Source organism: Solanum pennellii, chromosome 9 (genome assembly GCF_001406875.1).
Source record: "Solanum pennellii chromosome 9, SPENNV200".
NCBI classification, from domain to species: domain Eukaryota; kingdom Viridiplantae; phylum Streptophyta; class Magnoliopsida; order Solanales; family Solanaceae; genus Solanum; species Solanum pennellii.
This window is the reverse complement of record NC_028645.1, coordinates 78,551,476-78,565,018: the sequence shown is the minus strand read 5'-3', so window position 1 is coordinate 78,565,018 and position 13,543 is coordinate 78,551,476. Positions and strand designations below refer to the sequence as shown.

The following is a 13,543-nucleotide window of genomic DNA, read 5'->3' as shown; positions in this document are numbered from 1 at the left end:
CAAAGTACCAGATTAGCACTAACAGTGCTCCCAATAGCACCCTCCTAGTCATGGTGATTGCAGCTATATCATCCAGGTACATGAACGTTCTGTAGCCATCAGTGCCATCATAGTTCTGTTGGCAACTTTTGTTATGGCGACATCATTCTGTGTGCTTTTCAAATTGCAGTCTTCTACCCTAGATAGTTCATCTTCTTCAATTCCTTTTTCCTCTTCTTTCACATTATTCTTTTTATGTTCCAACAGAAGTTCATGGTTGGAGTCAGCTGGCCAAATTTTGTCAATGTTGGATTGCTCATAGGAGTATCTTGCTCCTTCCAAGATGTCATCTTCCAGTGCAACATCTTCTTTGTCTATGTCTTCTTCGTAGTCATCATCTTCGTCTTCATTACCAAAAACAATCTCTTCATCATCATTTTCCTTCAAAACATCTCCTTGACAACCGGATTCAAAGCTTTGTTTCTCAACCTCTTCAGTAGCTGCAGGATTCATTGCGTTTGTTTCTTTTATCACTTGAATCAATTCAGAGGCACTTCTCATATAACATTGGCCTATACTTGTTTAAAACGACATAACAAGCGTGGATACATTTATCAAAGGCAGTCGATGTGCAACCAACAAAGCAAAAAACATCTGAAACAATTATAAACCGTCCATATTGAGGAATTTTCATACTTAAGACCATGCAGCTAGCAATCAAAGGCGCTGATAATCAGAATATTCTCTACGCACAATGCTGCTAAATGTATTAAAGCTCACAACTCATTAAGGCTACAACACGTAATTTGTTTTATTTCTTTCATGACACGAGATGAAATCATGCATCTACAAGTATATTCATACTAAATTGCATGACCAGTTCAGAGTTCTGAGCATAGCTTCTCATAAATAGGAATGGTGATAGCTGAGATAGAAGGCCATCACAACTTTAGGTATCCCTACGTTCAAAATTCTACAGAACTTGATGAATGGCACACTGGAAATTGCAGTCAGATCTTCTTGCAGCCGGGACATAAAATTGGTCCCCAGCAATCAAAGCCATTACATTTGCGGAAAGAAGTGGATTTTTCAGATCAGGATATACTCAAAACTATTTCCGCTAGCTATCCTACCAAGCCTGAAGTTTGAGCAGAAATTAACATCAGCTGATGATCATCTTGTTCAGGAATTCAGCTTGCTCAGGAAAGTATTCCAACAGTTCATCTTTTGTCACCCAGACAAAATCATCACACTTTCTAATATCAAATTTGTTGACTGCAATGACTTGGGATTTGAAGAAGAAGCGCTGCCATAATAAATATAGAATTTATACGTTAGAAGCACATAAGCTATCAGGGGATTTCCCTCCCTCCCTCACTCAATACTTCAATAATTGAAATTGTGCATACCTTGATTGACGGAATTTTCTTGTCTTCAGTGGGTTGTATGACCATATGACCCATAGGGGCGTTTCCAACAAAATATGTATGTGAAAGATCTCCAATGAAAGATTCTAGGGCAGACTCAGCACACTGCAAATAGTTGCAACTTATATTTCATTTTTCTAACCCAAATTATTGAAATCCTCAAAGAAATGGACTGAATAAGTACTATTTACCTTGCGCAAGTTCTCTTCAGACTCATAAACTTTTTCAGGAAAATGCCAGACGGGCTTTCCACTACCATGTGTGGTGCCATGGACTAGAAGATAGAGTCTCCTGTCTAGTGCTCGCTGTAATGACCTTATGCATATCAACAAAATCTCATAATTAGTAACATGAAATACTAGCCAGCAGAAGGAAACAAATGATTTGAATATCTGTTGACTTATTATTCATGTCCAGGAAAATGCAAAGGTTTTGTATAGCCATATTGGACCCTAAGCTGACTGACTAAATCTAAAAAAGAAAGTGCACCGAGGGTTGGTACCTTTTAGCAAATTTTGACAAAGTAATGAGTTGAAGAACAGAGCAAGCTTTATTTTGTGGGGTAGATGGTGACGAAGGCATTTAAAAGGAAAGAAAAAAAGCAAAAATAGCTCTCCATTCTCAATTTTAAATACTTACATAGTGCTCAATTAGACAAATCTCATGTAACACATCAATTACATTGAGACAATATTAAGGCATTTCAACATCAAAAATTTTCTTATGGTAAACAATTTAGAAGTCAATAATTACACATTGTCAGGAAATATGAGTCAACTGAATTTAGGTAAAGAAACTCTTGAAAGAAAAAGATCTTATAGTGCAATATCCATATTCAGATTCTTGTATGATGTTTGACAAAAGTTAGAAGTCCAAGCTTTGGTACCTTTGATCATTAGTCTTATCTGCTTCTGAGATTCGCGGAGCTGGTTTATAATCAATTTGATAATCACCTTTTCCCCTGCATGTAAAATATAGATGAAACCGTGCCAGTTGACCATGTGGCATTTGATACTAAACAGAACAGTATGTGCTAGCATGTTCAAGAAGAACCATGTACATAATTAATGGCTAATAAGGAAGAATGCATGGAAGAAAAGGCAATAATACTACACAAAGCCCAGGCGTAAAATTCAGTTGGGTCATACTGCTAAAAGAGGGGACAGTATTTACACTCCGACATGTGTACTGTTACATGAAGAGATCTCAATTTCTTAAAGTGCGATCTATATAGATACAAATGAAATTATGCCATTTTTACCATGTACTTTTCTAAAAAGAAAGTGAAGTTTTTTAAATTGTAACTGGACAGCGCTAAGATAGTAATGCTCATTGCTCAGCACAAAAGGGTATGCTCCAAGTTACGGAAACTGTTCAATTTTGCATCGGACCAAGTTAATATTATTTCTTTTTCTGCTTTTGTGTTAAGCTTATCAATTTTTTTCCAATAAATGATGGGCTACAAAGGGAATTTTTTAAGTGAAACCGGAGGGGGTATTATAGTAGATTAATGAGATTCATGCATATGTTTAGGAGGGTTGAACCAGAAAATAATTATAAGTATTGCATCTTTATTATGTTCCCTAGCTTCTCAGGTTTTGATGTGCTACGTTTTTCATGAAAATAATCATCACAAATCTGAAGGAAGAGAGAACCACAACTGCACCTTCGAGTACACTATGTCATTTGTTTTCTGGAGTCAACAGGAGCTTAACGTAATTGTGAAAGAAAATGTACTTTTTTAAAGTTCAATCATAGAGTTCTTGCACAAAGGAATTCCCAAAAGTTTTCAAACAAGAAAATAGTAAAAGGGCTAAAACGCCAACAATCTATTCTTAACTTTTGTCAGTAATGGAATCGACAATTATTCACATCTTCCTGTAGCAAAATACATTCTGCAATTTATGGGGCTGATAAGGTTTAGAATGCTTGACACCAGTTGTATGGATTAACGGTGGAGAAGTACAAACTGGAAGAAAGGCATGATTGTGCAAGATGAATCAAAAAACTGAGAAGATTAGTTTCTGCAGTAAATTTAGACTTCAGAAAGCTAGATAGTCAAGAGTAAAATATTGGTAAAATAAGGAAAACCTTGAAATTTCTCCATGGCCAATTGTGCCATTAGTTTTTGTGAGCCATAATGAATGTGTTTTATTTAGTATTTTTGACAGTTCCATTCCTGTTGCAATGAGCTCTTTTTCCTTTTAATTGTTTTGCCCACTTCCTTATTCAGTTGTGACTTGTGAGTACAAATCCTTCCTTTTAACTGTTAATTGTAGTTTAAAAAGAGAACCTGACCTAGAAAGAATATTTTCCCAGATTTTCAAATTCAGGAGTTCTAAAAACTAGCAAAATACCTCTAGTGCTCGATTCCAGAACTTAAACAATCTACAGAAAACAAAAACAACACTAAATTACAACCGTAAACAATGAGTTACTAATATTTTTCTTGCAAAATTTATCACCAATCCAAATTTTGAACTTAAAAGTTTATTTCTTTGTAATTGTCTTTGTCGTGGACGACAAAGCAATTTCACTGGTCTATTATGTTTAAACTTGTTTCATGTATCCTATGCACACTCTTAATACCATTAATCAGTTAATATTCATAAATGAAGATCTACAGTTCACAAGAAAAGGTACTTAATGGCAAGGTGTAACTCAAGCACTGCAACAAAAACGTACCTAGTATCCGACTTCTTCAGAAAACTTTCTGGATACTCTCGTCGATACTGCTGCCTCCAACGAAACCTATTAAAGCAGTCAAAAAATAACATTACTGTGATCAACTAAACACAATTAGGTTAAATTATTATCTACATTCACCAACTCTTGTTTCAGGAGCCTTTACTCTTTTTTATCCTTTCTCATTTTCTCCATATCTTAATACCAACAAATCTATAACCTCATTATTCTCAACTTTATAATACAAATTATCTCCTAGCATTAGAAAGCACAGAAAAAATAACTGATTCCTCTAAAAATAAATCATCGTTATCCAATTACAATGAGAATACAGAGCATTTCGAGTTCCTACAACAATTGAATAGAAAAAATGAGGAAGGAACAAAAAACTTACGAAAATTCTTGAAAAGCATATACAGTAGGATCGATTTTGGGAACTATAACTGGTAATCTCTCGAAGAGCACTGAAGCAACAATTTTATCAGTGCTTGATGAAGAAAACCATTGTTTAGATATCACAGATCGACCGGCAGACGAACAACACCTCTGCATTTTCACAAACCCTAAAAACCCAAATTACAATTTCTCAGTGAATGTGTAAGCTCGGTATAGGTGAAACGTGGTGTTCCACTTTATTAAATTAAGGGAAAAGGTCTGATATACCCCTCAACTTTGTCATTTGGAGATGATATACCGCTCGTTATAAAAGTGGCTCATATATGCCCTTACCGTTATACAAACGGCTCACATATACCCCTGCCGTTACAAAATGGTTCACATATACCCTTCATTCAACGAAGTTAAAAAATTAGTTTTAAATTTATATTTATTACTTCTAAATTTTTTTAAAAATTATTTAGTGGTATATATGATTCTTCTATCAAAGTTCAAGGTATATTTTAATTTTTTCATACATAAATTATTTTTTGACTTCTTTTATTATAATTATTTGAGTTTCTTATTCTTATTTTGTTTTTTTCTTTCATTCCTTAGTTTAAAGAAAAAAATTAAACTATTTTTTTTGTGTGTATTGTAAATTAATTTCGTATTCGAATAAAATTTTTGGTCATCTACAATAAGGTTTACAAGAATATTAGTGAAACATAAATAAATTTGATTATCAAAATAATAATTATAAATTAGTCATTGAAACAAAAAAAGTCAAAAAAATATGTTTGACGAGAATTAAATTTACTCATATGGGATTATATTTTTTAGAAAAAAATAATAAAAATTTGGATTAAAATTAATCTTTTTTTCATTTCCGTTAGAGGAAAAGGGTATATGTGAGCCATTTGTTTACAAGTAGGGGTATATATGAGTCACTTTCATAACAAGAGGCATATCAGCTCTAAATGATAAAGTTCAGGGGTATATCAGACCCTTTTCCCTTAAATTAAAAAATATGGTTCAATTTAGTCAGTCTTTAATTCAACTCTTCGATATTTCTGATATTGATTTAGTATTAATTAGATTAAATAAAAACTATGAGAAAATGTTTATTCTTGGGTATTTTTATCATCCCTACTTATAATTGCTTTTTAATTTATTTACTATTTGATAAAGCAGTGCTTATAAATTAAAATCAGTCATAAGTTGATCATCCTTAATTTATAATTATTCAATTTATAAATACTTTAGTTTGACAAAACATTTTATTATTTTATCCCCAATATCTTTTAAATTCCAAAAAAAAAAAAATCCAAAAATTAAAGAAGTACCTTAATGTTTAGTTATAGGTACGTAATTATTCACAAACAATAGGCAAAACACAATTACTACATAGTTTGGTAATTTTTTAGACCTAAGTATGTATGAGTAACGCAGAGATTAAAAAAAACTCACACCGCTTGTCATCCCAACTTCCAAAATAGTAAGAGGAGGGGATGATCTTGTGACGTGTGAGAGAGTTGTAAGTCACAGACACTTTTTTTTTATTTGGTATTGGTAATTTATATTGAAACTTCGATTAAATTCAAATTGTGCTATATAGGAACCATTCGGGAGCGACACTCCCAACAAAATTTCTCCCAAAACCTCATATGGAGGGTGAAGCACTCCCCACTTTTTATGCTTTAAAAGTATTTGAGTCGTTATTTTGTTGCCTTTGTGAACTTTTTATTGGCCACTTTGCTCAACGGTCATTTATTTGGCCCCTCAATTGCTCCTCATTTTTGAACGTTGGTCACTAAACCCCAAATTTTGTTTGTTTTCCAATTATTCATTCATGATTAATTAATTATATATGTTTTATGTATATATGATAAAATTAAAAAGAATCTTTTTTATTTCTTTATGTATTTACTTTTTTATAAATCAGTGAAAATACTGACTCTATCAGCTCTTCTTTCTTTCCTCGCGAGCAGGAAGCACACCAGCAAGCGTGCGTTGCGTGATTTTACTGTGTTTTTTGCACTTGACTGGGTGGACAGTTGACCGAAAGATAATTTCGATTCGCCCGGCCAGCAGGCGGGCGGCGTGCTTATCTTGTGTGACAACACTACAGGTAACTACTCAAGGATGAAAGTTGACCATCATGTTATAGGTGGATGACAACATGAAAGTTAAAACAAGAAAGCTTCCACTATAGAAATATTAATAATACTAGTAACATATGCTCCAACAAGGCAAATATGCTAACAATGAAACAGCATTTGGCCTTTGTGCATAGGAGGGGGGGTTGGTTGGGGGCTGGAGCCTCTTTTTTAGGGTCTCAGCCAATACAACCACAACACCAGCACATCCCCAATAAGATTAGACTATATATTATATTACTACTAGTGATCAACAAGGCAATAAGAAAAAGTAAAAACAGAGACCAACATGGCTTCATTCTTGATTCTACTACACACTTGACTTTAGAGTTGGCCAAATGAGTGAGCAAGGTAAGTGAGTGTTCCAACAAGTGGAGCATTAATGTAAGTGGCAGGTTCAGATTGCTCGTAATCTGAACGCTCGTCTGGGAAACGATCATGCTCATCAGGACCACCTACCACAGCCCCTACTAGTACGTTCGGGTTTGGTGATTGTGAGTTCATCACACTGAAACCATCCCTGCATTGTATCTTTGCTGGATGGTTCGCGACTGAGGGTAATGAGGATCCCCTGTGATGAATCCTCTGTGGATACCTTGCTCCATATCCCACCATGTATGACATTTTTAGTGGATTGTCTCCTAACAAATAGTCCACCTGCGCGTCCAAAAAAAGGAACAAGTTTAATTTTTATGCATTGAGGGTTTGCTATATACTTGAATTGGTTTTAACTAACCTGTTTTTTGGCTACATTTCGAAGCCTCTTTGGTGTAATAACAACTCCACCACATTTAACAACCATGCGAGCGGAAGTTAAGTACTTGGCATAGGTGACTAGCAGGAAAGAAGTGGAGGTAACATACTGCATGTTGCTGTCATCCATCTTGAAGAGTAGCCCTCCTGTAAAATCGTAAAAAAAGTTTAATCCACAGGTTTGAACTAGAAACTAACAGAAATGTGAAAATGAAATAAGTAGGATATTTAACCTGGTGTATATTGCGCTTGAGAAGCCGGTGTGCCTGGAATTAAGGAGCAAATGTAGTTGTCTGCGTGGCTCTTGTAATCGTGGAGAGTTTGAAGCTTTTGAACAAGAAATGACTGAAAATAACAGAGAAAAATAGTCCGTTAAATTGAAGTCTTTCCAACTAATAAGCCTCTAGAAAACCACAAGTAAAGACTGAACCTTGGAAAGAAGAATCCTTGCTCCAACATGCTTATTGTCCCACCCGAATGTGTTATCAGTCTCCGCGGCCCCAAGAGTTTGCCCGTTCCTTTGGATATAATTGAGATAAGTTGGGTTCTTTGTGGCTCTATGTAACCAAGCAGCACCCCACAACAGCTCATCCTGTACATATATTAATCAGTGCATCAGCTAAGTACATCATGTTTCGAGTCAAAATGCTGAAGCTAACACCAACCTCATATCCCGAAACTGAGCAGTAATATGGGCACACTACTTTTCTCAGACCATTGCTGTATGAACCTCTATACTTATCAGCAAAGGCAAACACCTGAAAACCAACATTTTCTTTGTAAGTATACAACAAATGATGATGGTTTCTGATAAATTCTACTACTCCCTCCCTCCGTTTTAATTTGTTTGACTGGATATGACTCAACACGGAGTATAAGAAAGTAAAGAATCCTTTTGAATCTAGTGGTCTTAAATAAGTTAAGAGACATTCTTTTTGGAACATACTTAAAGACAAACAAATTGAAACACAAGAGTACTACTAATCACTAGTTTTATTAGAACTTAGAAGAGTTTGAAACAAATACCCTGATGGCCCTTTTGATTAGTATCTTGGAGTAAGATGGGTTGCATTTCCTAAAGACTAAGGAAGCAGCAGCGAGAGCGGCAGCAGTTTCAGCAGCAACTTCAGTCCCTGGAGTGTTTTTGTCAATCTTGTACACACTTCTTGGGGTGTCCATATCCTCAGGTCTCTCCCAACAAGAGTGGTCACTTCCTGCATCTCCAACCTAAGACAAGATTGTATATAAAAGTTAAAGACTTGATTCGAGACGCAATTATTCACTACAAGTTGAGATTTTTTCACTTCAGAATTAAACCTGAACGTAAATGGTGTCTGGATGGGCTGTGGCCTTGAGAAGATATTCAGTAGCCCAACCAATGGCTTGTTTTGCATTCAGTAGCTCTCCTTTCATCAACCCACCAAACTCAATCACACTCCATGATAGCATTGTGGTGGTGAATGCCATTGGGAAACCGAACTTCACGTTGTCTCCAGCGTCATAATATCCACCAACCAAATCAACCTGCATTGCCATTATTAACAGCAAAAATCAACAAAAACAAATCCAACATTCTTCCTTTATAACTAAACATGTCTAAATAGGGCCTGAACAACCATTAATCACCCTAAAATTAGCAAAAACAAAATTCAAGATTCTTCCTTTATAACTTAACATGTCAAAAGAGACTATTCACCCCAAAACCAACAATCACAAGTTGGTGATTCTTTACAACTAAGCATGTCAAAATAGGACCTGCACGGCCACCAATCACTCTAAAACTAACCCAAGTTCAGGATTCTACCTTTACAGCTAAACATGTCAAAATAGAACTTGCATTACCATTATTAACAGTAAAACCAACAAAATCAAGTTAAAGTGTCCTCCATTACAACTAAACATGTCAAAAGAGGTCCTGCACAGCCATTATTCACCCCAAAACCAACAAAAGTCAAGTTCAAGATTCATCCTTTACAACTGAACATGTCAAAAGAAGACCTGCACAGCCATTATTCACCCCAAAACCAACAAAAATCAAGTTCAAGATTCATCCTTTACAACTAAACATGTCAAAAGAAGACCTGCACAACCATTATTCACCCCAAAACCTTGAAAAAAAACTTCAAGATGCTCCCTTTACAACCAAACATGTCAACAGAGGACCTGCATTGCCATTATTCACCCCAAAATCAACAAAAACAAGTCTAATTTTCTTCCTTTACAACTAAACATGTCAAAATAGGACCTGCACAGCAACCAATCACCCCAAAACCAGTAAAAACAAGTTCAAGACTCCTCCTTTTACAACTAAACATGTCAAAAGAGAACCTGCATTACCATTACACCCCAAAACCAACAAGATTGTCCCTTTACAACCACACATGTCAACAGAAGAGAACCATTTCTAGTGCTAAAACAAAACAAAATAACCATTTTGCAGTATCAAAAACACCCAAAAACTCAGGAAAAAAAAACATACCCCCATAGCTTTGCCATCTGATAGACCAGAATCTTTACGCCAAGTAATCCTCTGGCTAGAAGGGAGCTTCCCAGACCTCTGACCCTCAAAATAAATAATGGATTTTGCAAGAGCATCTCTATAATTATGAGAAGCAAAACGAGGATGGTGAGCATGATGTATAGGTTTAGCAAGAAACACAGGTGTAACAAAGCTCAACAAAAACAGAAAAATGGTTATAGCCATAGCCATAGCTGCTGTTGAAGAAGAACAAGAAGCCATTTTGGAAACTACCCACCTGAATAGTAATACTAGTAACCAAAACCCAGCCCCAAAAAACCAACAAACTAACCCCAGGCAGTGGCAAAAACAAGAAACACCCCCTTTGTATTTATAATGAAAAGCCAAGGAAGGAGTCCCCTGTTTCTTTAACGTCCTGCCTGGTTGCAATCATTAAGCCCCTTTAGTTACCCACATTAGCAGTTAGTGTTTAGTCTTTTCTTAAAATATTCGATACACGCGACGCTCTACTAATTTGGATTCGTATCACATCGAGGTCATTAAAAGAGCAATATTTCATACCATGATTCGAACTTGAAAACTTTCATTAAAAAGGAATAAATCTTATTCATCCTAGGGGCGGACCTAGAGTCTGCAGAGGGGTTCACTCGAACCCCTTCGGCAAAAGATTATGTTGTATATTTACGGTATTTTTAAAAAATTTTATGTTTATATATTGATTTTGAACCTCCTGAATATAAGATCAGATGTTGGCGTAGTGGTTGAGGGGTTCAAATCTCAAATCTTAAGCACTACTTTTTTCTTTTCGAACCCTTTTAATGGAAATTCTGAATCCGCCACTGTTCATTTTATTACAAATTTCTGGTGGTGTATTGGAGAGTCAATTTGACTTCTAAGTTAAATTGATTTATGTTGGTCTTTTTTTTTTTTATGAGAAGGTGACATTGCTATTTTTTGGGTGCACACCGGATAAGACCTCCGTTCCTTAGCAATAGCTAACAAACCACATAGGAGAAATAATTTACACTAGGCAAACCTGATACAATGAGATCGACTCTAAAGGCAAGTGGTTTGTAATTTGAAGATTAGAGATGGAATGTTACACCATATTTTAAAAAAAAATTATGAGTTACCTATTTTGTCATACAATTAAATATGATTTATTTAAGATCAAGAGTTTTTAAAGTCGAAAAAGAAAAGGCATAATAGGGAGTAGCTTTTTTTCTTTTTTACTGTGGCTAGTCCTTTTATTGTCTGTAAAAGAGTTTTGTTGATAGTTAAATTTGGCAGTTCCATACATATCACGCAATTGGCCATGCCATTTTCAATAACTATTCGTTGCAGCTAGACGTTGTGTTTGCATTAGTGGCGAGAATGACTTGTCACATGCTTTAAATTCGATCGTGGTGAAATAGTTGAGATCTTTTCGTTATTGGTAAGAGGTTACGAACTCGAATTTTTGAGAATGAAATTTTTTTTTGTTGGAAGTGTTATTTCAAAAATGAATCTTGCACGGGGTGAATTCAAATTTAGTCCGAATCTAAAATATTTGACATCGAGTAGGAAAAAAAGGACTTGTCACATGCCCGGAATAAAATTTAATTGTACATGATGTTTGCATCACAATACACACCAATAGATGGATGACATGTATTTAATTATATGTATAGACTTTTGATATAATAAACTTAGTTAATTAATTTTCATTTTCATATGATTAAATCACTTAATCATGATAAGTTAAATTTATTTAATGTAAACGCTCGATATGAATAAGTATTTACCTCATTTTATCTCCCACCTAGTTTAGTAAACCATCTCGATTATAGATTGTGATATATATATATATATATATATATATATTCGAGGAAATGATATACTATGACTAGAAGAAAATAACATTTTTTTTAATATCTTTTGTATGTAAAAATGAAAATTTATTAATAAAAAATATTATACAAAATTAAAAATAAATTTATAAAAAACTACAAAATGATTTTTTTTCCGAATATTTTGCCCTCAATTGACAAATCTGTCATGCAATATCGGATGAGATTCTCAATTAACTGATTCAACAATGTCTAGTTGATGAAGTTCCCAGCCAACTTAATTTGAATCCTTGATGGATATACTACTTGTATCGTCTTTTAGAACTTTGACTCGTAAATATTTTTATTCGCATTATGTATTTACAGTAAATCATATAATTGTGTTATAGTTAAATTCTTAATTTAATGAGATGAATGCATGTTAATCAACTATGTTTAAGTATAACTGTATAAAAAGACTATATACAAATATATGTCATACATCCAGATGACACGGTGTGAATATCGACAAGTAAATTTTTAGAGAAAAAAGACATAAAATTATTACTGAAGTTATCTCGAATTTTCAGAAAAATACTTTAACTTTGTGGGTGTCTTATTTCCCCATTGAACAATTTAAGAGTGTTATAAATAGGGATAAATATCCCATTTCTTACCCAACCCCAATTGCAAGAAAAGAGATGCAATCACGCACCAATAGTTGTTTGGCACGTATTAAGTTCTTTTAATTTTAAATTTTTAGTTTCATTTTCATTTTCATTTTATTATTTTTATTTTTATTAACTTTATTTTCATTTTTTCCCTCTTTTTTCTTAAATCTTCATTACTCAAATCTTTGTTCTTTGTTGTAAATCCTCCAAAAGTAGCACTCATAGTCACCTTCAATGTAGCCTCCATGATGCTTCATGTTACAACACTATTTTTGTCATCAAAATATCACTAAATAAAATCAATTCAACTCTCAAGTTACTAAAGCAAAATAATGAGATCAAAAAAAGATGGAGTTTCATAGTATTCTCTAATCAATGGACTTCTTTTTTTAAAAAAAAAAAAGATAAAAGAAGAAAAAGAAACAAAGAAAAGCAAGAGACAAGAAAAAAAAATGATAAAAATTGATGAAACAAATGGATCTTCTAAGTTGAAGAAAATGAAGAAAAGGTAATTGGATTTTTGAATTTGGGCGAAGAAGATAATGAGGAAGATGATGTAAATTAATTAAATAATTAATATTAAAAAAATATAATGACACCTGACACTTTATAGCTATATGGCAGTAAAAAAAATTAGGTCACGCGTCCCATTTGCGTGACAACAACCCAGGCGAGAAAATGGGTCAAAACGACCCATTTACAATGATATTAAATAATTTCATGAGGTGATCGGACACTTCCAAAGTTAAGGTGTCTTTATACAAATACTGGACAACTTTAGGAGTGATTCTAGGCTCATAATCTATTTTTTAGAGTTAAAATTACGCCCAGACTCAAATTTTTTTGATATTTTAACATGAGATATCTCAATTATATTTATTTAAATTCTTTGATTTTACGCCTCATTTTATTGTTAATGTTCCAAATATTGAAGCATCCGGGGAAGGAGAAGATGTTAGAAGTCTCTTATTTATGTAATTGGTCTCTAAATATACCTTCATACTCAAAATTTATCATGATGTTAATTTCTATTTATTTATTTTGAAAGTTCAAGAAAATTAATTTTTTGTTTTTCTCCATTTTACCTTTTGTAATAATTATTTATGAAAAAATAAATACCTCAGTAGAGTAAATACTTTACAAAGAAAAATTTATCTTAAAATATAAATGATCATAAAATAGTTAAAATTAAATGATAATAAAATAG

The 13,543-nt window shown here is 33.8% G+C and overlaps 2 protein-coding genes across 2 annotated transcripts; both read right to left on the bottom strand.

Annotated features, from left to right (window-relative positions):
- Positions 1-765: 765 nt before the first annotated feature.
- On the bottom strand, positions 766-4,726 carry LOC107031105 (39S ribosomal protein L46, mitochondrial-like). The gene is made up of 6 exons (XM_015232328.2): positions 4,486-4,726; positions 4,092-4,157; positions 2,293-2,367; positions 1,598-1,721; positions 1,389-1,511; positions 766-1,285 (listed from the first exon to the last, which is right to left on the bottom strand). Exons 1-6 carry the CDS (start codon positions 4,641-4,643, stop codon positions 1,142-1,144), a joined length of 690 nt encoding a protein of 229 aa, XP_015087814.1. The 5' UTR covers positions 4,644-4,726; the 3' UTR covers positions 766-1,141.
- A 1,925-nt stretch (positions 4,727-6,651) lies between these two features.
- LOC107031514 (endoglucanase 17) lies at positions 6,652-10,225 on the bottom strand. Its single transcript, XM_015232919.2, has 8 exons — positions 9,858-10,225; positions 8,696-8,902; positions 8,405-8,605; positions 8,044-8,136; positions 7,809-7,970; positions 7,612-7,723; positions 7,362-7,525; positions 6,652-7,282 (listed from the first exon to the last, which is right to left on the bottom strand). Exons 1-8 carry the CDS (start codon positions 10,116-10,118, stop codon positions 6,950-6,952), a joined length of 1,533 nt encoding a protein of 510 aa, XP_015088405.1. The 5' UTR covers positions 10,119-10,225; the 3' UTR covers positions 6,652-6,949.
- Positions 10,226-13,543: the final 3,318 nt, after the last annotated feature.

Coding starts and splice junctions, on each gene's coding strand:
- LOC107031105 (XM_015232328.2), bottom strand. CDS start 4,643: ATGCAGAGGTGTTGTTCGTCTGCCGGTCGATCTGTGATATCTAAACAA. Junction 4,158..4,485: donor TATGCTTTTCAAGAATTTTC/GTAAGTTTTTTG, acceptor CTGCTTTAATAG/GTTTCGTTGGAGGCAGCAGT. Junction 1,722..2,292: donor GATAAGACTAATGATCAAAG/GTACCAAAGCTT, acceptor GATATGCATAAG/GTCATTACAGCGAGCACTAG.
- LOC107031514 (XM_015232919.2), bottom strand. CDS start 10,118: ATGGCTTCTTGTTCTTCTTCAACAGCAGCTATGGCTATGGCTATAACC. Junction 8,137..8,404: donor TAATCAAAAGGGCCATCAGG/GTATTTGTTTCA, acceptor GTTGGTTTTCAG/GTGTTTGCCTTTGCTGATAA. Junction 7,283..7,361: donor GAAATGTAGCCAAAAAACAG/GTTAGTTAAAAC, acceptor TTGGACGCGCAG/GTGGACTATTTGTTAGGAGA.